This window comes from Leptosomus discolor, chromosome 18 (genome assembly GCF_034619465.1).
Source record: "Leptosomus discolor isolate bLepDis1 chromosome 18, bLepDis1.hap2, whole genome shotgun sequence".
NCBI classification, from domain to species: domain Eukaryota; kingdom Metazoa; phylum Chordata; class Aves; order Leptosomiformes; family Leptosomidae; genus Leptosomus; species Leptosomus discolor.
In genome coordinates, this window is record NC_141408.1 from 11,759,082 (window position 1) to 11,785,054 (window position 25,973).

General features: G+C 51.8%; 2 protein-coding genes across 2 annotated transcripts; both read left to right on the forward strand.

Annotated features, from left to right (window-relative positions):
- Positions 1–1,582: 1,582 nt before the first annotated feature.
- Positions 1,583–7,321, forward strand: LOC104344879 (fibrinogen-like protein 1-like protein). The gene is made up of 4 exons (XM_009949141.1): positions 1,583–1,586; positions 3,226–3,369; positions 5,523–5,585; positions 6,693–7,321. Exons 1-4 carry the CDS (start codon positions 1,583–1,585, stop codon positions 7,319–7,321), a joined length of 840 nt encoding a protein of 279 aa, XP_009947443.1.
- Positions 7,322–17,815: 10,494 nt separating this feature from the next.
- On the forward strand, positions 17,816–25,358 carry LOC147414176 (heat shock factor protein 5-like). The gene is made up of 7 exons (XM_086475428.1): positions 17,816–17,998; positions 18,080–18,374; positions 19,051–19,136; positions 19,260–19,407; positions 19,591–19,673; positions 23,287–23,715; positions 25,326–25,358. The coding sequence occupies exons 1-7, from the start codon at positions 17,816–17,818 to the stop codon at positions 25,356–25,358; spliced, it is 1,257 nt and encodes a 418-aa protein (XP_086331554.1).
- The last annotated feature ends 615 nt before the right edge of the window (positions 25,359–25,973 follow it).

Consider the following 25,973-nt stretch of genomic DNA (forward strand, 5'->3'; position numbering starts at 1 on the left):
TGGTGGCCTCTGCTGGACTGCTCCAGTCTGTCAAAATGTTTCTTGTAATGAGGAGTCCAAAACAAGACACAGTGCTCTGTGGAGCCTGACACCATCTGCTCTCCATCCTCCCACCAGGTTGCTGTAGGCAGCATCTCAGCCCTCCCTTCTCCTGGATGAACAAGCCCATCGTTCTCAGCCTGTCCCTGTATGTCCTGTGCTCCTGGACTGTCTTGGCGGTCTTAGCTGGACTCCTTCTGGAGTTTTAGTCACTCTTGTGCACGGGGAAGCCCCACACAGGACACAGCACTCCATCTGTCCCCTCACACGTGGAAGTGAACAATCCCTTCCCTCATCCTCCTGGCTGCATTTTCCCCGAGGCAGCCCAGGATGCGGCCCTAAACAGATCTGTGCCACAACTTTCAATATCAAACATATACTGGGCAGGAGCTGGGCCCCAGGACACAGCTGGGGTTTCAGAGAAATCCCCTCTATGGCCTTCCCCCTGCCTGCTTTGTGCATCCTAACCCAAACACCAGCCACAGCCTCTTGGAAAAGCTGGCTGGGGACTGGAAGCTGTTGGTGAAGCTCTGTGGAGGTTTGCTGCCTGCCTTTGCTTGCATCTGCTGTTGAGCAGCAGCAGCAGCGCAGCAGGGGGTGTGCAGGGAGGCCTCCATGACCACGCTGCAAGCGATCAGCCTGTGACAAAAGCCCAGCCTGCTCCTCCACAGGTTCTGGCCATCTTATGCTGTCCAAAGGTGGATGCTGGGGTACTGGAGTCCTCCTAACTCAGAATACTGTGGGTGTCAATCCCTGGGAAAAGGAAGGTCTGGCATTTTCTGTAAGAAATCCGCAGTACAAGCACTCCTAGTAGCAGAGAGGGGCTTGAAGTGAGACCATTTTACATCAGTGTCACGTCACGGTTCCCAAAACTCCCTTGTGACTCCTGCAAGGGCGGCGGTGTGGGGAGAGACCACAGCGCACGTTGTGCAAGAGGCAGCGCGGTGGTGGCAGGCCAGGCACGTCAGGAGGCACCTGGAGTGGCACTTTCTGACGTTCGGTGCACAATTTGCCAGGAACATTAGAGTACCTCTTCCCTGAAGGGCCCAATGGGGTCCCCGCTGGCTGTTGGGCTCGATGCCTGCACTGGAGAGAGTGATTTACACCTGGTGTTTAATTTCCATCCAGGAGTGAGAATATCATCTGGATATTTACTTACGAGTTGAAACGCACAGAGGTGCCCAGAGGGTGCCGTTCCCTAGGGAAACCCTGCCAGGGCAGGGGGGCAGTCAGGCGCTGTAAATCGCGGTTGTTTCAAGGCATTCGCTTATTGGCACCAAAATATTTGCTTTGCCTCTGGAGAAAGCTCTTCACTTTTGTGAGACACAGCCTCCATTGCCTGAGGACATATCACTTAATGATGAAGAGCAAATAAGCCGTAAACCACTAGTCCTGTGGCCAACCAGAGGACAAGTGCGGTGGTTTGGGTCTCGTGCCTCCACCCCCTCACCTGCTGAGCCCTATAACTTTCTGGCTGGACACTCCTCTAGCCAGCCCCAAAACTGCTCGGCTTCCAGCTCCACAGGGTCCCTGCAGAGACGGCATGGGTGAGTGTGGGATGGGATGGGATGGGATGGGACGGGATGGGACGGCACTGCTGCGTGTGGCTGTGGGTCACAGGGCATCCCAGCACTTTGTCTTCTGCAGGGCTCCCTTCTCCCCACATCCCAGCCATCTCAGCACTAAGTCTACTGCATTGCCTGGGCTTGCTGTGCCCTGGGCTGGGAACTACAGCAAGAGTCTGTGTGTTCTGCTATTTTCAGACTGTATCAGTGCAGCCCTGGTGTGCCAGATAGCCCATTTCACAAGCCTCATATTTACCAAACATGCTTTGTAATCTTCAGTTCTCCAAGGAAAGTATTAAATACCCTAGAATAGAAAATGGATTTTTTAGATATTCTTGCTTAAGGAGCAGTATTGAACAGGTATCAAGACCGGGAGGTTAGATGCTCAAAAGCACACTGCTGTCCCCAGAAGAACACCCAGGAGAGGCTGATCCTCTCCGCTGCATCTCCTTCCTACCCAGACCTTTCATGACCATGCATGGGGGAATGGGCCAGCAGTGGAGAGAGCATCGCTTCCCTGGTGGCCTAAGGATATCTTTAAACTTGCCTCTACACACAAGTGTGTCAAGACACTAAATGTTATGTAGGAGTTGAGAAGCAAATCAGTCGGACTGAAGTGTGTTTAAAAGACCTTTGCTGAAAAACTGCAACCAGCACAAATGATCGGGACAGCTCTGAGCGTTCCCAGAGAGGGGAGCTCCTCTCTAGGGTGGCTGCAGTCACACACAGCGGTTCCAGGCCGGCGTCATGGATTGTCTTCCTTTTTAGTTATCTCAGGGAATGGTGCCAAACCCAGGTATCACAGGGCAGTGCAATAGGTGTGGCTCTTTCGAACACTGGAGGGATCACACTGGTAATCTGCCAGGGTGAGCTACACCTATCGTATCACAAACAGATTTCCCCACGGGCAGGTGTCTCCGCAATGCCCCGCTCTCTAGGAATCGTGATAAACTTTCTATTATTTTGGTTCGATTTAATATTGCAAAAAGTGTGCTGGTTTCCCCAGCTGCTCTGAACATGACTAAACCAGAGCAGCTGGCTACATAGGGAAATTTTGAAGTAGCCACATAACCATACAAAGGACGTAATTTACACCAGCCAGGCAGTAATTTCTGAGGGTTTGTGCTGCCCCTCTCAGCCATGCTGCTTTCTTGCTGAGCAAATACAGATGGCCCTGCCTGGGGCTTGTTCCCACCCAGACATCTCGGTTCCTGCTGCCCACAAAGGCCCAGCTTACACCATGGGAGTGTGTCATGGGAGTGTGATGGGAGCTGGGAGGAAGAGGGATTCCTCTCTCCATGCTTGCTATCTCCAGCCCCGAGACTTGGGTTTTACAGGGGTTTCTGATTACAGTCACTTCAGGTTTGGACAAGGTTTTCACACTTCTTCTGTCTCAAAACCCACCAAGAGCAGGTGCCACCGCTAACGACTCCTGCCAATGAGTATGTGCCAGCTCATCTAAATGAGTGAATCAGGGCTTACAGCTCCAAGAGGGAGCTCTACACACAAAGAATTTTATTCTCCTATTTTACTCTGCAAGTAAAAGTCAAATGGGATTCATGGCTCTCTAATGGAAGAGTTATGATGTCTTTCTTCTTTTTCCAATCTCTTCCCATTTCAGCTGCGCAGCACCTTTGTCTCCTGCTTTTCACCTGCCTGCTGGCCCTGGCAGCATCCCTTCCTGCCTTTGACATAAAAAACATGTATCTCTTCAACGGCACGCTGGATGAAATTATGAATGTTCCCCCAGAGTACTCCCAGCCGGGTAAGTACACCACTACAATAGGGAGAGGCAAAGGTGATGTTCAGTCAGATCCTACTCAGACACCTCCTCACCAGCCTAACCACATCCCTGTAACACAGAGGAAGGACTAAACACTGCTCTATGTGTGGGCAATGTCAGTGCAATGTAGGCTGTCTTACTGGAACAAGAATCACCTCAGAGTCCTGCTCTAATTGCTGCCTGTCTCTTCTGTCTGGCATGAAGTTCTTCTGTCCACAAGTGAGTCCAATAGTCCAAAGCCCCAAGTTCACAGCGTCCCAGGACAAGGCACAGGGTCAGTCTCACTGGCAGCAAGATCAAGCCGAGGGTGTTTTGGGCCATGGAGAAGCGGCGTTAAAGATGTTGAGGCAAAAAATCACAGTGTGTTTTGAGGACACGGAGAACAGTAGCCACCTCTGGAAATCACAAGGTCAGTGGAGAACTGAATTCACGAGTGAAGTGAAATCAAAGAGGAACTAAATGAAGTTAATACAGAATCTAAGCAGTGGCACTGACACAGAGCAATCAGCCAGATAATGGCACACAGCAGCCTGCAGATACCAGAGTATATTGGAGCAATGAGGAAGGCTCCAAGAAATGCTCCTGGAATAAAACTGGGGGTTGTGGGTGGGATGTGACATGACAGAAGGAGCTGTTTCCCTTCCAAGGGAGGAGGAAGAGTTCTTGGCAGAAGAGCTCAAGGTCCAAGTGTTCGATGCTGGTTTCACATCAGCCTTCACTGAAAAGGTCAGCTGTCAGGAAACTGCCAACACAGGGAGCACCCATGACTAAGACAAGAGCTTGGGCTTCACCAGAACTGCAAGTCTGAGTAGAGAATCACAGAATCACAGGATCAATCACAGAACGTTAGGGGTTGGAAGGGACCTCGAAAGGTCATCGAGTCCAATCCCCCTGCCAGAGAAGGGCTGTATGCTCTGGGCTTCACACTCATCTCTTGCCCAGACCACTGGTAGGGTGCTCTGAAAACACGAGCAGCATGAATGCAAGATGGGTAAGCAGGGAGGCAGGCCAGAGAAGAGAGTCTAACATTGGAAAGTCTTGGCTTGTGGAGGAGTGCTTCCAAACAGATGGGAAGTGAAAGCAGAAAGGAGCAGGGGCAGACTGTAGCTTACAAAATGAACATGAGTGAATAGCTTCATATGGCTGTAGTAAAAGTAAATACCATCGTAGGGAAGTCCTCTAGACCATGTTACATGAGTGTTTCCTACTCCGCACAGGCTTGGGCCAACCATCACATTCACTGGAGGGCTTTGAAACACCTTTGGAGAGAGTCAAAAGGAAAGGTGTCAAAAATCTGTCAGGCAGACTGTCAGTGAAGGCTGAAGAACTGAATGGTTTAGTCCCAAAATCAGAAGACCACGGAGGAGGAAGTGATAGCACTGTTACCATGTGCAGGGAAAAGCGTACTCCGGGTGTAGTAAGAGAAGGAATGGGCTTACAGACAGTGCAAGAGGCTTAAGTTAAACACTTTGTCAGGGAGGGAATAGGAAAGCAGCAGCTGAGAATGAAAGCAGGGAGCGGGTATTTGAGGATGTTGGAGAGCAGCGGCTGCAGGGTTAGGTGTCTGTTTCAGAAAGGGGACAGGAATGGCTTGTGTGATTCCATAAGCCTGTGATTCATTCCTCTGTTTTGTAGCCAACAGTCAATACACAGAAGATGTCCTTGCACAACAATTGCATTAATTCACTCTGAACCTTCCTCTCTTCCAGCAACACCCTTCAAACTCCCTTCTGACCCAACTGAGCAGAGCCCTTCTCCCAGCTCCTGATACTTGCACCAGTTTTCCTGTGTCTGCTCTCACGTTTCTTCCCCCTCTAATCCCTCTTCTTCCTCAGTCCTTTCCTAATTTGCTCTTACTGCACTTTAACAACCATTTTTCCAGTGTTATCACTACCATTTGGTGCCTTTCCCCGACACAAATCCTTCGCACCGAGGAAGCATCTGCCCCATTCTACCACGTAAATCACCCCAAACTACCAGCTGGCTGATATCTGAAATGGTAAAGTGCCTCTGGAGTTAAAAGCAACAATGGAAAAATAGCAATATCATCTGGAGAAGATCATTCTCTCCCAGCAGGCATTTGACATGTTTGCTCTCAACACTCACTTCTGTCTCCTCTGTTCTTGTTAATTCAGGTAATGGCAGCAAACATGTTCGACAGGTCAGAGACATTGCCCCCCACCCTCTGGCAGGCCACGGTAAGTCTCTTCTCAGGGAGTGCATCTGCTTATAAGGTTTCACCATTACTGGTCTCATGAAGAGGTCTCAGCCACCTTAGCCCGTGTCCTACATGTGCACTGGCTCCTCACAAGAAAAATGTTGATTTTCTAATAGGCAACAGAGGTGCCACAGCTCGTAACCTCACGGGGACTTTATTACCAGCCGTGTCCTGGACTCAGTAGTTGATGAGGATCTGCAGCGTGGGGAGTTTTCCACCTAAGATCCAAACTGGAAAGTGATGATTCATTATTGGCCTTTGGGAAGTGGTGTTTGGCTATTTTCCTATTTTCATTATACTGTTGATGAGAAGAGCGGGTAAGACAGGGACTGACTGAGTTAGTGAACTGACTGAGTCAACAGTAGCCCATAGGACTAGAAGACAGATCCTATCTGGAGAGGAATGACCAGTAGCAGAGGTACTGGGAGTGGAGCAAATCCCTTCCCAGAAGTGTGTAGGTGCATTCAGCTGTTTGTTGTATAAGGTGCTGATACTCTGGAGCATGGAAGGGCCATAACCAAATCAAACAAGTCAGGAAGTCTCTAAAGAGCTCCTCGGGTAAGCCCCAAGAGAACTGATGGATTTGCCCTATTGAGATCACAAGGGCTGATTTAATTATTAGCAATACAGATGTCGCGATCACATTCTGTCCAGGGTTTCTGAGATGACTATAAAGCTCTAAAGCCTCCATCCTGTACAGGAAACGGCTTTATAACCCAGGGTTTAATTTGTCTGTGTGGTGATACAACACCTCCATGCTACAGGCAAATCACCACAGCACGGCAAGACTGAATCCACCCTGGGCTAGGGTGCGTCGCATGCTGGCGAAGGCAATGTCTGGCTTGGTCTCACCAGGCCAAGATATTTTGGCAGTGTGTCCCCATCAGTTTGAATCCTATCTTGAGAAGATATGAAGCCCAACACTTACATTGATCATTTCAAGGTTTGCATTTACTTCTCTGAGCACATGGCAGGAATAGAGCCCTACAAATGTGTGTGCAAGAGGATATAGGCCCAAAAGAAATGTCAGGTGCTTTCAGTGTCTCATTGTGTGGGATTTAATGACCATCTCTGTTTGCTGCCCCAGGTTGGCCCAAGGACTGCAGCGAGATGCCCCATGGCAGCCGCAGTGGTGTCTACATCATCCAGCCGAAAGGGCTGCACCACCTCGTGGTGTACTGTGAAATGAACGTGACAAACGGGGGCTGGACGGTCATCCAGCGGAACCAGAAAGACACGCCAGTCACCTGGGCTGAGTCCTGGAGCACCTACAAGTACGGCTTTGGGAGTGTGCGCGGCGAGTACTGGCTGGGCACCGAGTACATCCATCAGATCGCCAAGCAGAAGGTCTACCAGGTCAGGTTTGTCATCCAAGACTCCACAGACAACATCAATTTCGCAGACTACAACCTCTTCAGCGTGGAAGATGAGTCCCACGGCTACCGGCTGAGGCTGGGAGCATACTCAGGGACGGCAGGGGATGCCATGACCTCAGACAACCCCAACACCATGCATGACAACATGAAGTTCTCCACAAAGGATCGGGATCAGGACACTTACAGTAAGAACTGTGCCTACAGCTATGAGGGTGGGTGGTGGTACTCGGCATGTTATTCTGTGCGGCTGAATTTCAAGGGCGGCATGACATGGGGCAGCCTGTGCAAAGGGAACTGCAAATCCTCCCTTGTCCTCATCAAACCAGCTTCGTATTGTTAGTGCTTCTCCCCCCCTCCTGTCCGCACTGGACACTCTGCAAAGGCTCGGCATGGCCAAAGAGCTTGAGCCTTTCTGGAGCAGAGAGAGGAGCCCAAGGGTAGCAGGGTTTTAGTGAAATGCCACTTTCCAATTCCCCTCTCTGAGTGCAGGCTCCCCCTCTGCTCAGCTCTTTTCCCCTGTGCTTGCCAATGATTCCTTGTTATTATGTTCATAATCAAGAATAAAAAAATCATTTGTGAAATTTGTGGATTCCATATGTACCTTCCCTCTGGGAGGAAGACACTCAGCCCTAGAATGATTTTTCATCAGAGCTTCTTAGCTGCCTCCAGAACTCACAGCAAGGGTCAAAACAGCTACATGCCACAAATTTTCGTATACTCTGTGCCTCTCTGCGGTGTCTGGCAAAGCATCCCAATAAATTTGCTTCTTGAGCTCATTCTCCATTAAAGAATGTCTGTTCTGTATCTCTGATGTGCTCCCAATGAGACCCAAGGAATCCCATGTCACATGCCAGGTCTGGAGTCTTGGCGCTTGTGGAGGGGAAAAAGCCTTGAGTGGTTCCCACAGGAATGGACGTAAGAAAATTAAACTTAGTTACGCTGAGACAGAGGACCTGTGACCTGCACGGGAAGGTTCAGAAGGGCCCTGTCATGTGGGAGAACTCCTCCCACATCATCATCCCATTCACAGTCCAGGGACAAAAGCTGTGGGGCAATGTCCTAGTGCCAAGGTCCTGCTCCTGCTAGGAGGCTGCTGCCTCTGTCAGGAATTGCTCCTCGCTACCTGTCTGTCTGCACAGTCATGCTTTGATCCTGCGGAAACGTGATTTCGAAGTCATCAGTAGATCTGCCTGCTGTGACTGAGAAGCAGCAAACTTAAATGGCAGCAAAAGAGAAGGAGGTTAGGTGTTGGGAAGCATCTGAATTAGGAGACATGAACAAGGGAAGAGGTCGTTACAGAAATGGGCTCACTGTGTCCAAGTTTCTGAGAACAATTTAGATGAACCTTTGCCAGGAAAAGTGCAGACAGTGCAGGACAAGCACCTCCATCCCACAACACTCTGGCACTGCCAGGACAGACAGTTTGAGAAGCACTTGCACCTTCACAAACCGTTTCTGGCTTTGTTTTGGGGCAGCATGGCAACAGCAGCTTTCAGAACCAAGGGCTAAGGGAAAACCCAGCCCTCGCCTGCCAGCTGGAGAGCCCAGTGCCCACTGGGAGCCATCCAGAAAGGTTTGAGAAATTAGAAAATACTGAAAGAAATGAGCAGTGGAGGATCTCGGAGCCAGAAAGTATCTTACGCTGCACCAGGGGCACAAGATAGTAGCAGCGGGTAGGGGATAGCTGCCAGGAAAGGTGCCCTCACCCCACCCCTGGTCCCCCACGCGTGGATTTGGCTTCCAAAGTCAGCAGGTTCGGTGACATCAGGTGGCACTGGGCAGACAGTGAGATGACACTGCTGCTGCTCGTGGGCCTCTGGGGTTTCCGAGCGACAGGCAAAACTGGAGTTTCATTTGCGCTGCCCGACGAAGGATTCTCGTCCCAGCAGTGATGGCTTCTGCCAGGGCTCTCCAAAGGCAGCGGAGAGACACGGGCCAGCAGATGCAGGACAGCATCGCAAATCATCCATTGGAAGAGTCGGTGGGCAGGATTCACCAACATGTTTATCCGGCTTTGTGCAGGGTAGGCTGTGTGGGTTATCATTCCTGATTTGTTCGCTATTGCTCTTCAATCCCTTCTCAACTCGTTTTCTTTTCCCTTTTGTGAACTGCCAGTGAACTTGGGGCTGACACTTTCCAACATTTGCTCTGGCTTCATCGTTTCTTTCGGCGGTGGAAACCCTCAGTTCAGAGATCACCACGGCGTACGTAACATCAGGATTCTAAACCGTGCGTTCCTCAGCGCTGCGCTTCCCCCTCGCCCAGCGCGGCAGCGGGAGGCAGATCCGCAGCCGTTCCCGGCGCTGCTGTCCTGAGGCAGGAGGGACGCTCAGCAGAACTAATCACCTCCCTCGCTCCCCGCCTCTCAGGACGGTTCCTCCGGGGGATTGAATGCAATTCCCCCGGTGACGCCCGGCCCCGCTCTCTGTCTCCCAGCACCCGCCCCCCGGGAACACCCCCGGCCGCAGCCCCCCCGGCTGCAGCCCTCCTCCCTCCGCCGCTGGGGGAGGCCGGGGGGGGCCTCGTTCGGAAACGCTCTCCCCGTGTCCGCCGCCTTTTTAACTCTGCCCAGGGGTCCGGGCTGGTGGCGGCGCCTCCGCCCACGCTTTGCTTCGGGGACCTGCAGCCTGCCAGCCCGGGGACGCCTCCGGGCTGGCGTCGGGGCCGCTCCGAGCAGCGGGTTTCAGCGCCGGGTCTCAGCCGCCCGCTCCGCCCCGGGACCGACGTGAGCTGCCGGTGTCGGCGGGGCCGAGGGGATCGGAAGATCTGAGGGGCCGGTGGGGCTGAGGAGCCGGAGAGTCTGAGGGGCCGGCGAGGCTGGCGGGGGTTGGAGGAGTTGAGGGGAATGGCGGGCATGAGGGGACTGGGGGGGGCTGAGGGCAATGGCGGGCATAAGCAGACGGAGAGGCTGAGGGGAATGGCGGGCATTAGGGGAACGGTGGGGATGAGAGGACAGAGAGGCTGAGAGCAATGGTGGGCATGAGGGGAGGGGGAAGCTGAGGGGAATGGCGGGAAGGAGGGGACGGGGGGGGGCAGAGGGCAATGGCGGGCATGAGGGGACTGGGGGAGCTGAGGGCAATGGCGGAGCTGAGGGCAGTGGCGGGGCTGAGGGCAATGGCGGAGCTGAGGGTAATGGCGGGGCTGAGGGGATGGGGGAGCTGAGGGCAATGGCGGGCATGAGGAGAATGGTGGTGTTGAGAGGACAGAGAGGCTGAGAGCAATGGTGGGCATGAGGGGAGGGGGAAGCTGAGGGGAATGGTGGGCATGAGGGGAGGGGGAAGCTGAGGGGAATGTTGGGCATGAGGGCGCTCAAGGAGCTGAGGGGAATGTCGGGCATGAGGGGTCGGGGGGGGCTGAGGGAAATGGCGGGCATGCGGGGACGGGGGGGGCTGAGGGGGGTGCCGGACATGAGGGGGCTGCGGGTGTGCCGAGGCGATGCCGCGGCCAGGGGCAGTTCCCTGCAGGGGCCGGGGGACACTGGCGGGGACAGCGCGGCGGGTCCAGCCGGGGAAGCGGCGGCGGCGGCGGGCAGCGCGTCACAAGCCCGGCACGTGCCCCGCGGCGCCTGGGGGCGGGGCTTCGCTCGCGCGGTGGCCGTTGCCGCGCGAGTGCCCCCTACGTCAGTTTGTTGACTCGCCACCGGCGGCATCGCCATGGAGGACACACCGCTGCCCTCCGCCGTCGGGGCCGGGAACTTCCCGGCCAAGCTGTGGTGGCTGGTGAACAGCCCGCGGTTCCGCTCCATCCGCTGGGACGCCAGCGGCGAGGCGGTGCTCATCGACCAGCAGCTCTTCGAGGCTGAGGTGCTGGGCGCCCGGCCGGCCAGCCATGGGGCGGCGAGCAGAGCTGCTGGCATCTTCCGGACGAGGAACTTCAGCAGCTTCATCCGGCAGCTCAATCTCTATGGCTTCCGCAAGGTGCCAGCGGCACCGGCGGACAGTGTGCCGAGGCTGGAGCCAGGAGCAGGGGCTGGTGACGATGGCGGCAGCTGCGCCCGGCCCCTCCACCACTTCTCCAGCCCCTACTTTCGCCGCGGCTTCCCCGAGCTCCTCGTCCGCCTGAAGCGCCTGACGCGCACCAACAGGGCGAGGATGGCAGCCGGCCTGGAGGTGCCCAGCCACCCGCCCGGCCGTGGCCATGGGGTGCCCGGCTTGCTGCCGCGTGCAAGCCCACCGCTGCTGCCGTCGACGCTCGGCCAGGACCCCAGACCCGGTGAGGCGGGGCAGGCCCTGCGGGGCCGTGGTGGGGTGGAGAAGTGCTGGGTTCAGCACGGGCTGTGAAACTGGGCTCTCCCCTGAGGGAGGAGGGCTGCCTCTCCTTGCCGGTGGCCGCTCGGTTCACCCAGGGTAGGCAAACGGGTGTTCTTCGCGCAGGTAGATCTGCTGCCAGTGAGCACGGGTAGCGTGGTTCACGTGTGATTCTGTCTGCCTGTCCACTACAGGACGGTCCCCGTGGTGCGCTACACCAAGAACACCCTCACCCCATCTCCGTGGGGCTGGCACAGCTCTGCCAGATGAACGTTCCTCCTCCTTGCGCTGAAGGACAGTCTGATTTTTCTCGCCTTAGACAACCTCTTTTGCAGATTTTTTATATGTGTCTTAAACAAACCTGGTTTACAGTGCAAGTGTTATGTATTAGCCCCAAAACCAGCCTGCTCTGCAGTACAGCCTGCTCCAGGGAGGCAAAAGCCCTGTGAAGGTGGAGCGGTGATCCTCCCTCAGAGCTAGGAGGTTGAAGCGGTGTCCTCCCTTCAGAACCTTTAGTTGGGGTGATCAATAAAGGGGGGCTTCAGTTGGAGTGGGTCCTCCTATTGCCCTTCATCGCCTGTGAAAACCTTTCCTTAACAGCCATTTTGCTTTATTTTGTACCCGCTGCAGGACTGGTGACCACAGCACAGCTGAGTCACCATTATGACGTCAGCGTCCATCCTGACTACTGTGTATGGACCTCGTCCCACAACCGAGGCACTTTACCATCAGTGAGTTTCCAGCAGACCCCAGTGCCTTGCAGAACACGGCAGGGTTCTCCTGCGTTGCCTCCAGTGTGTGAGGCTTCCCCAGCTTTTCCAGCTAAAGGATCTGCCCTTCTGTGACCCCAACAGGCCTCTTCAACCAACGTCAACTACACCCTGCAGGCTGTTCCTTCCATCCTGCCGCTCCATCAGTGGTCCCGGTCCGTGGCCGCGTCGTGTCCAAGTTGCAGCAGCTACGCTTCTTCAGTGCCGTACTCTGCAGCCTACTGTCCAACAGGTACGAAAGAAATTTCTGCGCTTGCTTTTCAAGAAGATACCGAAAAGTGATACCTTTAAATGTTTTTCTACAATGCTCTTGTCATGTGTATATGCTTAAACCCCATGGGTTCTGGTAGCAGCTTTCTCCTGTGAAACCCCAGAGAGGTGTGAGGCCTCGTAAATGGGTTGTTCCGACCTGTTTGCCGTCTCCTGTTATACTGGTAACGTTTCCTTCTGATGAACGTGGGACTAAATGGGATTTTGTCAAGGGTTTCTCTGAGTGTGATTGCAGATTTTAAAGGTTACCTGTCCTGCATAGAATACCTTTACTTTTAAATTATCTCTGCGTGCCACCCAAAAATAGGGCCTGCAGAATACTGCCTCCTCTACAAAGTTACTTTTTAGATTAAAATCCCTGAATTTCCGTGTGAGTGTGTGTATGAACAGGTCGTCTCTTCCTACGTGGAGCCACTTTCTGCTTTTCTGTGTTGGGATGAGAAAGTCAAGCAGCCAAGTCAAAAAGGGGATATTAGCTACAAAAGACTGTGATTATGAAGTTTCTGTGTGTGTGTATCCATTGTACAGGTTATGTTTTTAATATATGTACACTTATGTTAGAATAAACATTTTTAAAGGCGAGGAAATCAGTCTTAAGATGACTTGGGAGGTTATAACACGTTTCTGTGCATGTACCGAACCGTTTAATCCAAGGGAGCACTAGAACTGTGCATACCAACCCCAAGTTCTGGGAGTCTGCTAACTGTGCTTGAATCCTTGCAGCTGCCCTGCCGTCTTCCTCGCCCCCAGCCTACACTGCTCCTCTGACCGGCTGTGCTGGTGCTGCAGCTTCCCTGGGCACCCACTGCAGCTTCTGCCAGGTGAGTGCAGCGCACTGCGGTGGGGCGAGAGCGGAGGAGACTGAATGGACTGGTGGTTCGGGGGCTTGTGGAGTGAAGGGTGTCGGCTGGAAAACTGATCCTCTTGAGAAAGTGAGAGTAACGTGGTTTACAAATACAACTGAAAGCCTTACCGAGCCAACCCCCATCCTGTCCCTGCGATTGTTTGATACCCGTGTTCGCTGTATTTTGTTTCTCCCAGAGTCCATCAGGGCAGTTCCCTTATGCAGCGGACCTTCTGCCCTCTGACTGGCCATATGACCCAGAGGATGAAAACAAGAAGACAGCAGACGATTTTGAAGGGATTCCCGTGATTCGGCTTGATGAGCTGTGTCCATCATCCCAAGCTGAAACGGCGCCCAAGGAAGCCGCAGAGAGCCAGTCTGGCAGCGGAACACCGCTGCTGCTTGAGACCGAGAGCTGGGACGACGTTTACTCCAGTGAGGACTCCCTCGGTCCGGAATCTTCGGACACATCAAGTGCCACCGATGACAGTGTGTCCGCTGAAAGTGCTGCTGGTGACGTGGCACAAGAAGCTGTCACCCCCCAGGACGCCTCTGAAGAACTGAGAGAACAACCAGCTCAGTCCTCCGTCGTGGTTGCTCAGGAGGGACCGTGCAGTCCAGAGCAGGTGAGGGGTGCAGGGAGGTACAACTCGCACATAGCACTTTGAAAAGGCTTTTTTTTTTCCTTAGTAGAAGGAAACGTTGCAGGCTTTGAACAATCCCTTATCTTTGGGACATGGATTGGTAGGATATTTGCAGAGGAGATGAATGCTGTAGAGCAGGTGATGGTGAGAACATCTTTCTGTCTAGAGGTAAAGTCCCAAGTGCTTCACTTTGGGCCTTTGTTGCCACAGTGGAACAGAAACGTAACTTGGTGGTTTGGCTTTTTTGTTTTCTTAAGCCTACGGATTTTTGCCACATGGTCATGGAAATAGAGCAGTTCAGTAAATGGCTGCCTGCAAAATCCCTGGGGAGCAGCAGCAGAGGGCTCCACAAAGCAAGCGACAGGTTATGATTTAACGTCTCAACCACTGGATGGGGTGGGGTGGGACTCCCACCCAGAAGTGTGAGGCTCGCCCGTGTAGTTTTGCATCACCCAGCTCTGGCGAGTTGTTTGAGCTGGATGTGTCATCGCTCCACACGTGTTGGTAACAAGGAGCGCCCCTGGGTTTCTTGTAGCTTGTTTCTCAGAGCTGGTTTGGTAACTGAGGGCAAAGCTCAGCCGGTGAGGATGTTGTGCCCTTGCTTTGTACAGTGGTTTTCCGATTTCATCTTTTGCTTAATATGCCAGTTTGTGAGAGCTCGAGGTTCAATTTGGCAGCCGTAACTCCGAGTGAAAAGAACTTAGACCATCTAGGCAGTGTTCAGCCCTTGTTAGGTGTCCTTTTGGAGTGGAGGAGAATCGTTATTTTGTCCCTAAAGCGATTACAAGAAAATAGGGGGTGGTCTTAGGTTTTATATCTTTTTTTTTCTTTGGTTGGTTTTCAGGAGAATACTCGTGTGAAATGTGAATCCAGTACTCCAGGGGCAGAGGAGAGACAATTCACTTCAGGAACTGCCCCTGCAAACGCATCCGTGGAAGAGACAGATTCACCTGTAAAACCCCGATGCAGAAAAAGACGACACAGTTCGGACGAGGATTCTCCTGGTAAGGAGACATTTGACTTTTCTTTTTTTTTGAGAGACTGGAGACAGCTACTCTGAAACCAACTATTGCAGAAAGGGGAGGTCAGAATAGTTTAGTTCTTGTGTGCAGTGCAAGTACTTCACTGGGCCTTCACTTAAAATACCGTACTTGTGCAGTCTCTTAGTGTACTCTGCCACACGCTTCCGCAGATGGGCTTATGCTAATTACTCTTAGGTGGAAAAGGGTATAAATTCTATCAGTAAATAAACCCTGAAGTTCTGGGAGTTGTGTCAGAAAGCCGGGTGTCACAATATTGAGATGGAGGCCAAAGGTCTGTTTGCTGGAGGGTGACAGTGCCACGAAGTAACGAGGTGCCTCTTGAAGTGACGGGGAAAAAACCCACCAAACCGATGAAGTTAGTGCAGAAGTCCAAACTTTTTGTCTCGGATCAATTAAACAAATTCTGTACCAGTCTGCTGATACGTGTGCTGAAAGACACGAGAAAAACAAGCAGCAGGACATCAATTTGCAAATCTAGTAACTAAAGGAAAAACCTAAATGTCCACGGGGGCGTAAGAGGACGCAACGAGTGCTTTGGGTCCATTCTAGAGGAAAAGTTGGTGCAGCCTTCAGGTCTCCTAAGCAGCCATTTCCCTCAGAGCTGTTCATCAGAGCTGAGGGCAGAGTTTGAAGAGCTGTTGCTCACTTCAAAGGGCAGTTTCTTGGTTCCAGAGAGTGATGCTGGTTAATAATTCTGCTCACAACGCCCATCAGGTTCAGACATTTAAGTAAGGAACAAAGTTTTTGTCAGAAACCTGAGGAAAAAGGCTGGGTGCCATCCTGAAAGAAGACAGGCTTTTGTTTAAAACACAGAGCTGAGAGTTGCTGTTCAGTTGCTTCCTGGTGTCACGGATAATTAGCAAACTTCTCAGCTTTCCTATCTAAGGCAGAACATTGGCTTAATACGCCAGTTGTGAAGTTATGTATAGGAATGTTTTTGGGAAGGATTTCCATGGGAAACAGTGTTACACAAGTGCTAATTGGCAGCAATTAGGATAGAAACGTGATCATCACCCAGGTCTGTCCCTTTTCGGCTCGGTGTGCGTGGGAAGGGTCTTGTTCTTGGAAGAGCAGGCCTCGGATTCTCAGGTCATAGCCTGCCTCCCAGGCCCTGTTCTGATGGCGGTGCAGTTGCTGCGTGCGCGGCCAAGGGAGACGGGGACAAGGACTAACATTTACTGCGTGTTCCCTTTTCTTGCCAGCCCCGCTGGAAGAGGCAGCCTGCAAGCAGGGGCGCTTTGTGGAGGAAGAAACAAGAGAGTGAGAAGCGGGTGACAACTACGTGAAAACGTGCAGCAGCTGCCGCCTGGCTTCCCTTGTCAGCCTCCAGCCGCGGTGCTTCGCACACCACGAGGACTTTGGATCATTTCAACGCTTTCTGTTTAAAAAATAAAAACACCAAAAACCCTCTTAATTTTGGAATTTTGTATTAACTTGGTAGGATATTAGCTGCTCTCTTTTAATGGGGAATTCTTCTGTTTTCCTCGTTTTCATTCGTTTCCAGCGGTCTCTGTAATGATATTTGTTATTTTAGTTGGATCAGGACTTCAGAGTAACTTTTAAACTTTTAAAACGTATTTCTGTTGATAGTAGATCTTGGGTCTGTAACAGCTCTGGGTTTGTGTGGGTGGGAATGTACCGTTTGAAGGATGGGGGGGGGCACATTCTCTATTTGTGGGGTTGGGGAAATGTAGTAGGGTGGCACCACTGCAATAAATGGAGTTTTTAAACTGAAAAGAGCGCTGCAGCCTGCTTTTCTCCTCTTTGTTTTCGGTTACAAAGGGTAGGAGTCACGGTTGGAAAGAACCGCTTTGTGTTTTGGGAGTTCTTGCTGACGCTTTTACCCACCACCACAACAACATTAATCATAAGAATAATAATATCAATTCAATATTCATGGAGTTGGTACTGATACCAAGAGCCATCCCCCGTGGGCAGGTCTGAGGAGGGTGGAGCGGTTCCCCATCGGCGCCGCTGGCTGAGTTCTGCAGCCCCAACGCCCGTGACCCGCCGGGGGGCCCGTGGTGTCACAACGGCCCCTCGCCAGCCCGTCGCTCTCCTGAGCCCCCCCTTTCCAGCAGCGCCCGGGGAAGAGCGACAGCGAGCGGCCGGGGAGGTCCCACACATCGGGGTCGCCCGAATTTCCGAGCCGCCTGCGGGCGGCCCCGCTCCATCGCCCACCTGTTGCCCGTGGTCACAGGCCCGCCCTGCGGCACCCCTCGCCTCCCAGGGCTGGCCGAGGAGACCCCCCAGGCGGCATTCCGGGCACCTCTGCTGCCAGCCCGCCCCTCCGCCCCCCACCGAGACTGCTCCCACGGGCCGCTGAGCCCGCACCGGTGGGAGCCGAGGAGGGGACCTGTGAGGGCATTTGGTCTGCTGACGAGGCAGAGTACTTTACACGCTTGTGATCTCCCAGTTCTTTGGCTAATGGTTTGTCATCTCTGTCGGAGGGATTCGAGTAATGACCCTTTCCTGCACTCTGACATGCCAGCCTCTGGTTTTGTAAACCCGAAGAGTGCAAGCAAAGCTGGCATCATCTGCAGACCCTCTACTTAACTTGGACGCTGCTTCTTTTCCATACTGGGAACAACCAGTATGGCTGTGGGAAGAGAAGGCACCTTGCTTCAGATTCTCCCCTGCCTTGTACCTTGCAGTCGCTGCCAGACATGGAAGAGCGACCGTTGGGCTGGCAGAAGAACCTGGATTTGCTCCTGTTCTGCACAAGTTGGAATGACTGCAAGCAATGAGGAAGGCAGAAACTAGGTACTCCTGGCCCTTCCGTTCAGGCCATTAGTCCAAACTGCTTTTAGCTCTTGTGCGTTTCAGCGTCACAATGTGCTGCCCAAAAACTCTAAAATCAGTTGGATACCATTGTGACGAACCAAATGCAGGCAGCGCGTCACAAGCCTGGGACGTGCCCCGTGGCGCCTGGGGGCGGGGCTTCGCTGGCGTGGTGGCCTTTGCAGCGCGAGCGCCCCCTACGTCAGTTTGTTGACTCGCCACCGGCGGCATCGCCATGGAGGAGGCGCCGCTGCCCTCCGCCGTCGGGGCCGGGAACTTCCCGGCCAAGCTGTGGTGGCTGGTGAACAGCCCGCGGTTCCGCTCCATCCGCTGGGACGCCAGCGGCGAGGCGGTTCTCATTGACCAGCAGCTCTTCGAGGCCGAGGTGCTGGGCGCCCGGCTGGCCGGCCATGGGGCGGCGAGCAGAGCTGCTGGCATCTTCCAGACGAGGAACTTCAGCAGCTTCATCCGGCAGCTCAATCTCTATGGCTTCCGCAAGGTGCCGCCAGCACCGGCGGACAGTGTGCCGAGGCTGGAGCAAGGAGCAGGGGCTGGTGACGATGGCGGCAGCTGCGCCCGGCCCCTCCACCACTTCTCCAGCCCCTACTTTCGCCGCGGCTTCCCCGAGCTCCTCATCCGCCTGAAGCGCCTGACGCGCACCAACAGGGCGAGGATGGCAGCCGGCCTGGAGGTGCCCAGCCACCCGCCCGGCCGTGGCCATGGGGTGCCCGGCTTGCCGCCGCGTGCAAGCCCACCGCTGCTGCCGTCGACGCTCGGCCAGGACCCCAGACCCGGTGAGGCGGGGCGGGCCCTGCGGGGCCGTGGTGGGGTGGAGAAGCGCTGGGTTCAGCACGGGCTGTGAAACTGGGCGCTCCCCTGAGGGAGGAGGGCTGCCTGTCCTTGCCGGTGGCCGCTCGGTTCACCCAGGGTAGGCAAACGGGTGTTCTTTGCGCAGGTAGATCTGCTGCCAGTGAGCACGGGTAGCGTGGTTCATGTGTGATTCCGTCTGCCTGTCCACTACAGGACGGTCCTCGTGGTGCGCTACACCAAGAACACCCTCACCCCATCTCCGTGGGGCTGGCACAGCTCTGCCAGATGAACGTTCCTCCTCCTTGCGCTGAAGGACAGTCTGATTTTTCTTGCCTTAGACAACCTCTTTTGCAGATTTTTTATATGTGTCTTAAACCTGGTTTACAGTGCAAGTGTTATATATTAGCCCAAATACCAGCCTGCTCTGCAGTACAGCCTGCTCCAGGGAGGCAAAAGCCCTGTGAAGGTGGAGCGGTGATCCTCCCTCAGAGCTAGGAGGTTGAAACGGTGTCCTCCCTTCAGAACCTTTAGTTGGGGTGATCAATAAAGGGGGGCTTCAGCTGGAATGGGTCCTCCTATTGCCCTTCATCGCCTGTGAAAACCCTTCCTTAACACTCATTTTGCTTTATTTTGTACCCGCTGCAGGACTGGTGACCACAGCACAGCTGAGTCACCATTATGACGTCAGCGTCCATCCTGACTACTGTGTATGGACCTCGTCTCACAACCGAGGCACTTTACCATCAGTGAGTTTCCACCAGACCCCAGTGCCTTGCAGAACACGGCAGGGTTCTCCTGCGTTGCCTCCAGTGTGTGAGGCTTCCCCAGCTTTTCCTGCTAAAGGATCTGCCCTTCTGTGACCCCAACAGGCCTCTTCAACCAACGTCAACTACACCCTGCAGGCTGTTCCTTCCATCCTGCCGCTCCATCAGTGGTCCCGGTCCGTGGCCACGTCGTGTCCAAGTTACAGCAGCTACGCTTCTTCAGTGCCGTACTCTGCAGCCTACTGTCCAACAGGTACGAAAGAAATTTCTGCGCTTGCTTTTCAAGAAGATACTGAAAAGTGATACCTTTAAATGTTTTTCTACAATGCTCTTGTCATGTGTATATGTCAAGAGAGAATCAGATCGAAAGTCTAAAAGGAAGCGAGACCTTTAAAGAAAAAAGATTCTCAGTTTGGTGTTCTTGTCCTTCCTCCAGATGTTGAGCGTCCCCTGGTGACTTTCCAGGTAGCCTCTGTGTCGAGGTTAAAGGGCGAGGAGAAGAACCTTTGCCCACGACTAGTCAGTGTCAGGCTGACTTCCAGGGGTGGTTGTAATTGAGCCAAAGTAGGACGATGACACTAAAGCACTGAGAACTTGCTGAAAAGGTGTATGCTGGTCCTTGGTCTCACGTTTTCCTAGGTGAAGTTTTCAAAGTCAAAGATGAATCAAAAGTATTGCGTAGAAGATTTCATTCTGCTCGTACTGTTTTCATATCTTTTGTTTCTTGCTTAGCTTCTTCATGTTGTCTTTTTTTGTGCACTGGAGATGAGGTCAAGTACAAAAGTGGTGACCCCTTTCTTTTGTCTAAGACGTTTCTGCTACCATTTTCAGTCTCACTGAAGTGTTTTTATTCTTCAGAACAGAAGTTGAAGCAAATGACTCTTCTTTTCCTTGCCCTTACCTTCAATGGGAAAAATCAGGCAATAGGTTATTTTGGGGGGGGGGGGGGGTGGAGTGGTGGGTGGTGTTGTTTGGGTTTTTTTAGTGTCCCTAAAACTTCTGAAACTCAGAACATCGTGGCCCCTTGAACAAGGGAAAGCTCAGTTATTCTTCTTTCCTTCTGCCTGTTTGTCCTTCTACCTGGAGACGCTGAACTCTCTTCCTGGAGTTCTGAAAGTGTGGAGAATATATTGGCTGTGTTGTACAGGTCAGATCTTCCAGGACGGGCGGGAGGTGGGGGGAGAGCCTGATGAAAGCTGCAGGGGACGAAGACTAAGGTGTCATTCCAAGGACAGTAGAGCAACTGATGGAATGTGGGGCTTTTGAAAACTCTTGATTCATGAGTTCTCCTGAGAAGGTGTTTGACATTTCACTAGAGAGCATTACGACTCTTAGTTTTGACTGTCACTTCGGACGGTCTCAGGGTTTTTACTTCTGATGCTGTGTATCTCTTAATCTCTCCGTTATCCTTTCTGCTGGATATTGTAAGACCCAGAATGCTGAAGGCTTATTCCTCGTAAGGCCACCTGAAAAAGCCTGCTTTCCTTCATCTTGAAAGCACAGCACCAAGAGTAGCTTAATTGGAAAGTGATAGTTAATCTTAAAATTGGTATTTCATAAGTGAGGGGACTCAAGAATGTAGGCTCAATCTTATTCTTGATGCTTTTCGTTTCACTTTTGAATCCCCATTCAATTAAACCAAAGTAGGACTTTGTCCAAAGTTTTCTTTTTCTGTGTATTCAAACTCGTTTGTTGACTTCAGTGACAAAAAGATTTGCCTGGTTTTTCGTCATGATTCTTGTTGAACGGGCAGTCAAATGAAAGATGCTCCTCTGGGTCTTTTATTCCCGCCTGTGATCTGGACATTGTGTTTTGCACTTACCTACTGCTTCACAAGCTCTTGTTCCCTTCAGGTCCTTCCTTTTCTTTTCTTAGAAAATAGATTCTTTGTAGTATGTGTTTGGTTTTTCTTAGAATCACTCCAGCAGTTTACAAGGAATGATTCCTCCTTCATGGCTCCTTTGTGTTGTTTCCCCAAGAGCCCTTCCAAGTTCTCTGTGGTGGTTTTCTTGGGTTTGTAAAGATGTCTTGGAGTTTCCAGGGAGTGAAACACAGCTGTCCTTTAGGTTTTTGGCAGTGTCCAGAATTGTGATATGTTCACAGGCCATAGAAGGTCCTTCTGAAAGGTGTCCGGGCTGCATCATAAAGCAGGAGCCACACGCAGCTCCTGCTTCTTTAGAAGGATGTCCCCTGGCTCTTTCTGTGCTGGTCAGCTCCCGGGTTTGTTGCTCCAAACTGTTAAAAAGGGCAACAGGCACAGCTGCTGAAACCCCATGGGTTCTGGTAGCAGCTTTCTCCTGTGAAACCCCAGGGAGGTGTGAGGCCTCGTAAATGGGTTGTTCCGACCTGTTTGCCGTCTCCTGTTATACTGGTAACGTTTCCTTCTGATGAACGTGGGACTAAATGGGATTTTGTCAAGGGTTTCTCTGAGTGTGATTGCAGATTTTAAAGGTTACCTGTCCTGCAGAGAATACCTTTGCTTTTAAATTATCTCTGCGTGCCACCCAAAAATAGGGCCTGCAGAATACTGCCTCCTCTACAAAGTTACTTTTTAGATTAAAATCCCTGAATTTCCGTGTGAGTGTGTGTATGAACAGGTCGTCTCTTCCTACGTGGAGCCACTTTCTGCTTTTCTGTGTTGGGATGAGAAAGTCAAGCAGCCAAGTCAAAAGGTGATATTAGCTACAAAAGACTGTGATTATGAAGTTTCTGTGTGTGTGTATCCATTGTACAGGTTATGTTTTTAATATATGTACACTTATATTAGAATAAATATTTTTAAAGGCGAGGAAATCAGTCTTAAGATGACTTGGGAGGTAATAACACGTTTCTGTGCATGTACCGAAACGTTTAATCCAAGGGAGCGCTAGAACTGTGCATACCAACCCCAAGTTCTGGGAGTCTGCTAACTGTGCTTGAATCCTTGCAGCTGCCCTGCCGTCTTCCTCGCCCCCAGCCTACACTGCTCCTCTGACCGGCTGTGCTGGTGCTGCAGCTTCCCTGGGCACCCACTGCAGCTTCTGCCGGGTGAGTGCAGCGCACTGCGGTGGGGCGAGAGCGGAGGAGACTGAATGGACTGGGGGTTCGTGGGATTGTGGAGTGAAGGGTGTCGGCTGGAAAACTGATCCTCTTGAGAAAGTGAGAGTAACGTGGTTTACAAATATCTGTTTCAAAGAATGGCTGAGCGTTAAACGGGTAGTTCTGTAATTCAAGTTAGCAGCGTAGTGGGATTTTTGTGGGGTTTTTTTCCGTTTTTCCTTTTTTTTTTTTAAGCCAGCAGCCCACTGTTTGATTGTTGCTCTTAGCATTTTTATTGAACTGTGAGTATTTCCTCGTGGAACTGAAGCAAGAAGAAAAACTTTCCTGAGCTTCAAAGCAGTCCTAAGTCGTTTGCTTTTATGTCTCAGAAGAATGATGATCAGCCGTGTTATTGGAGAATGGAATTGAACCTGAACGACTTCTGAATGATTGCCCAAGCACTCAAGCCACACTGTTTTAGTCCTAGCAGTCCCCAAAAAGGGGTGCTTCTGCTTTACCTCCTGAGCACACTATGCTAATCTTCTAAGTGGAATGCCCAGCTTCCCTGTCAGCATTTTTGCTACATTAGACCGTTTTTCCTCTGGAGCTCCAATGAGCAGCAAACTATTAGTGTTTTCAGTCCTGACTTCTTGCTCTTCTACCGCTTTTCATGGCTTCCTTGCTGCCTCCCTCCCATCCTTGTCTCTCGTATCTTTTCTAGATAAACTAGAAGGATTTGAGTTGTATCTTTGTGGGGGCACTTTCTCCTCTTGGAAGTGCGTACGAGATCCTACAGCGCACCCAAGGAGATGATCTGTGTTGTAACAGCTTCGAGCTGAGGTCCTCTGAGAAGAGGCATAAGTTGTTGCAGTGTGGGTGGGTGGGTTGGGCGGTCTGCTTTTGGCAGGGATGATCTCCTCCCTGGACTGTTGACTTGGTAACCCAGCTCTTACTTGAAGTCCTGGCTACTTCAGACAGGAAACAAGCAGTGCAACCAAAGTGAAACACCTGGTTAGGATCTTAAAAAATACAACTGAAAGCCTTACCGAGCCAACCCCCATCCTGTCCCTGCGATTGTTTGATACCCGTGTTCGCTGTATTTTGTTTCTCCCAGATCCCACCAGGGCAGTTCCCTTATGCAGCGGACCTTCTGCCCTCTGACTGGCCATATGACCCAGAGGATGAAAACAAGAAGACAGCAGACGATTTTGAAGGGATTCCCGTGATTCGGCTTGATGAGCTGTGTCCATCATCCCAAGCTGAAACGGCGCCCAAGGAAGCCGCAGAGAGCCAGTCTGGCAGGGGAACCCCGCTGCTGCTTGAGACCGAGAGCTGGGACGACGTTTACTCCAGTGAGGACTCTCTTGGTCCGGAATCTTCGGACACATCAAGTGCCACCCACGACAGTGTGTCCGCTGAAAGTGCTGCTGGTGACGTGGCACAAGAAGCTGTCACCCCCCAGGACGCCTCTGAAGAACTGAGCGAACAACCAGCTCAGTCCTCCGTCGTGGTTGCTCAGGAGGGACCGTGCAGTCCAGAGCAGGTGAGGGGTGCAGGGAGGTACAACTCGCACATAGCACTTTGAAAAGGCTTTTTTTTTTCCTTAGTAGAAGGAAACGTTGCAGGCTTTGAACAATCCCTTATCTTTGGGACATGGATTGGTAGGATATTTGCAGAGGAGATGAATGCTCTAGAGCAGGTGATGGTGAGAACATCTTTCTGTCTAGAGGTAAAGTCCCAAGTGCTTCACTTTGGGCCTTTGCTGCCGCAGTGGAACAGAAACGTAACTCGGTGGTTTGGCTTTTTTTTTTTCTTAAGCCTACGGATTTTTGCCGCATGGTCATGGAAATAGAGCAGTTCAGTAAATGGCTGCCTGCAAAATCCCTGGGGAGCAGCAGCAGAGGGCTCCACAAAGCAAGCGACAGGTTATGATTTAACGTCTCAACCACTGGATGGGGTGGGGTGGGACTCCCACCCAGAAGTGTGAGGCTCGCCCGTGTAGTTTTGCATCACCCAGCTCTGGCGAGTTGTTTGAGCTGGATGTGTCATCGCTCCACACGTGTTGGTAACAAGGAGCGCCCCTGGGTTTCTTGTAGCTTGTTTCTCAGAGCTGGTTTGGTAACTGAGGGCAAAGCTCAGCCGGTGAGGATGTTGTGCCCTCGCTTTGTACAGTGGTTTTCCGATTTCATCTTTTGCTTAATATGCCAGTTTGTGAGAGCTCGAGGTTCAATTTGGCAGCCGTAACTCCGAGTGAAAAGAACTTAGACCATCTAGGCAGTGTTCAGCCCTTGTTAGGTGTCCTTTTGGAGTGGAGGAGAATCGTTATTTTGTCCCTAAAGCGATTACAAGACAATAGGGGGTGGTCTTTGGTTTTATTTCTTTTTTTTTCTTTGGTTGGTTTTCAGGAGAATACTCGTGTGAAATGTGAATCCAGTACTCCAGGGGCAGAGGAGAGACAATTCACTTCAGGAACTGCCCCTGCAAACGCATCCGTGGAAGAGACAGATTCACCTGTAAAACCCCGATGCAGAAAAAGACGACACAGTTCGGACGAGGATTCTCCTGGTAAGAAGAGCTTTGACTTTTCTTTTTTTTTGAGAGACTGGAGACAGCTACTCTGAAACCAACTATTGCAGAAAGGGGAGGTCAGAATAGTTTAGTTCTTGTGTGCAGTGCAAGTACTTCACTGGGCCTTCACTTAAAATACCGTACTTGTGCAGTCTCTTAGTGTACTCTGCCACACGCTTCCGCAGATGGGCTTATGCTAATTACTCTTAGGTAGAGAAGGGTATAAATTCTATCAGTAAATAAACCCTGAAGTTCTGGGAGTTGTGTCAGAAAGCCGGGTGTCACAATATTGAGATGGAGGCCAAAGATCTGTTTGCTGGAGGGTGACAGTGTCACGAAGTAACGAGGTGCCTCTTGAAGTGACGGGGAAAAAACCCACCAAACCGATGAAGTTAGTGCAGAAGTCCAAACTTTTTGTCTCGGATCAATTAAATAAATTCTGTACCAGTCTGCTGATACGTGTGCTGAAAGACACGAGAAAAACAAGCAGCAGGACATCAATTTGCAAATCTAGTAACTAAAGGAAAAACCTAAATGTCCACGGGGGCGTAAGAGGACGCAACGAGTGCTTTGGGTCCATTCTAGAGGAAAAGTTGGTGCAGCCTTCAGGTCTCCTAAGCAGCCATTTCCCTCAGAGCTGTTCATCAGAGCTGAGGGCAGAGTTTGAAGAGCTGTTGCTCACTTCAAAGGGCAGTTTCTTGGTTCCGGAGAGTGATGCTGGTTAATAATTCTGCTCACAACGCCCATCAGGTTCAGACATTTAAGTAAGGAACAAAGTTTTTTGTCAGAAACCTGAGGAAAAAGGCTGGGTGCCATCCTGAAAAAAGACAGGCTTTTGTTTAAAACACAGAGCTGAGAGTTGCTGTTCAGTTGCTTCCTGGCGTCACAGATAATTAGCAAACTTCTCAGCTTTCCTATCTAAGGCAGAACATTGGCTTAATACGCCAGTTGTGAAGTTATGTACAGGAATGTTTTTGGGAAGGATTTCCATGGGAAAAAGTGTTACACTAGTGCTAATTGGCAGCAATTAGGATAGAAACGTGATCATCACCCAGGTCTGTCCCTTTTCGGCTCGGTGTGCGTGGGAAGGGTCTTGTTCTTGGAAGAGCAGGCCTCGGATTCTCAGGTCATAGCCTGCCTCCCAGGCCCTGTTTTGATGGCGGTGCAGTTGCTGCGTGCGCGGCCAAGGGAGACGGGGACAAGGACTAACATTTACTGCGTGTTCCCTTTTCT

Excerpts from the sequence above, each read along its gene's own strand:
- LOC104344879 (XM_009949141.1), top strand. Across the intron at positions 3,370-5,522 it reads CCCAGAGTACTCCCAGCCGG|GTAATGGCAGCAAACATGTT; the intron begins GTAAGTACACCA and ends TTGTTAATTCAG. Across the intron at positions 5,586-6,692 it reads CCACCCTCTGGCAGGCCACG|GTTGGCCCAAGGACTGCAGC; the intron begins GTAAGTCTCTTC and ends TTGCTGCCCCAG.
- LOC147414176 (XM_086475428.1), top strand. The coding sequence starts at position 17,816 with ATGGAGGAGGCGCCGCTGCCCTCCGCCGTCGGGGCCGGGAACTTCCCG. Across the intron at positions 17,999-18,079 it reads GGCTGGCCGGCCATGGGGCG|GTGCCGCCAGCACCGGCGGA; the intron begins GCGAGCAGAGCT and ends GGCTTCCGCAAG. Across the intron at positions 23,716-25,325 it reads GACCGTGCAGTCCAGAGCAG|AGGAAAAGTTGGTGCAGCCT; the intron begins GTGAGGGGTGCA and ends GGTCCATTCTAG.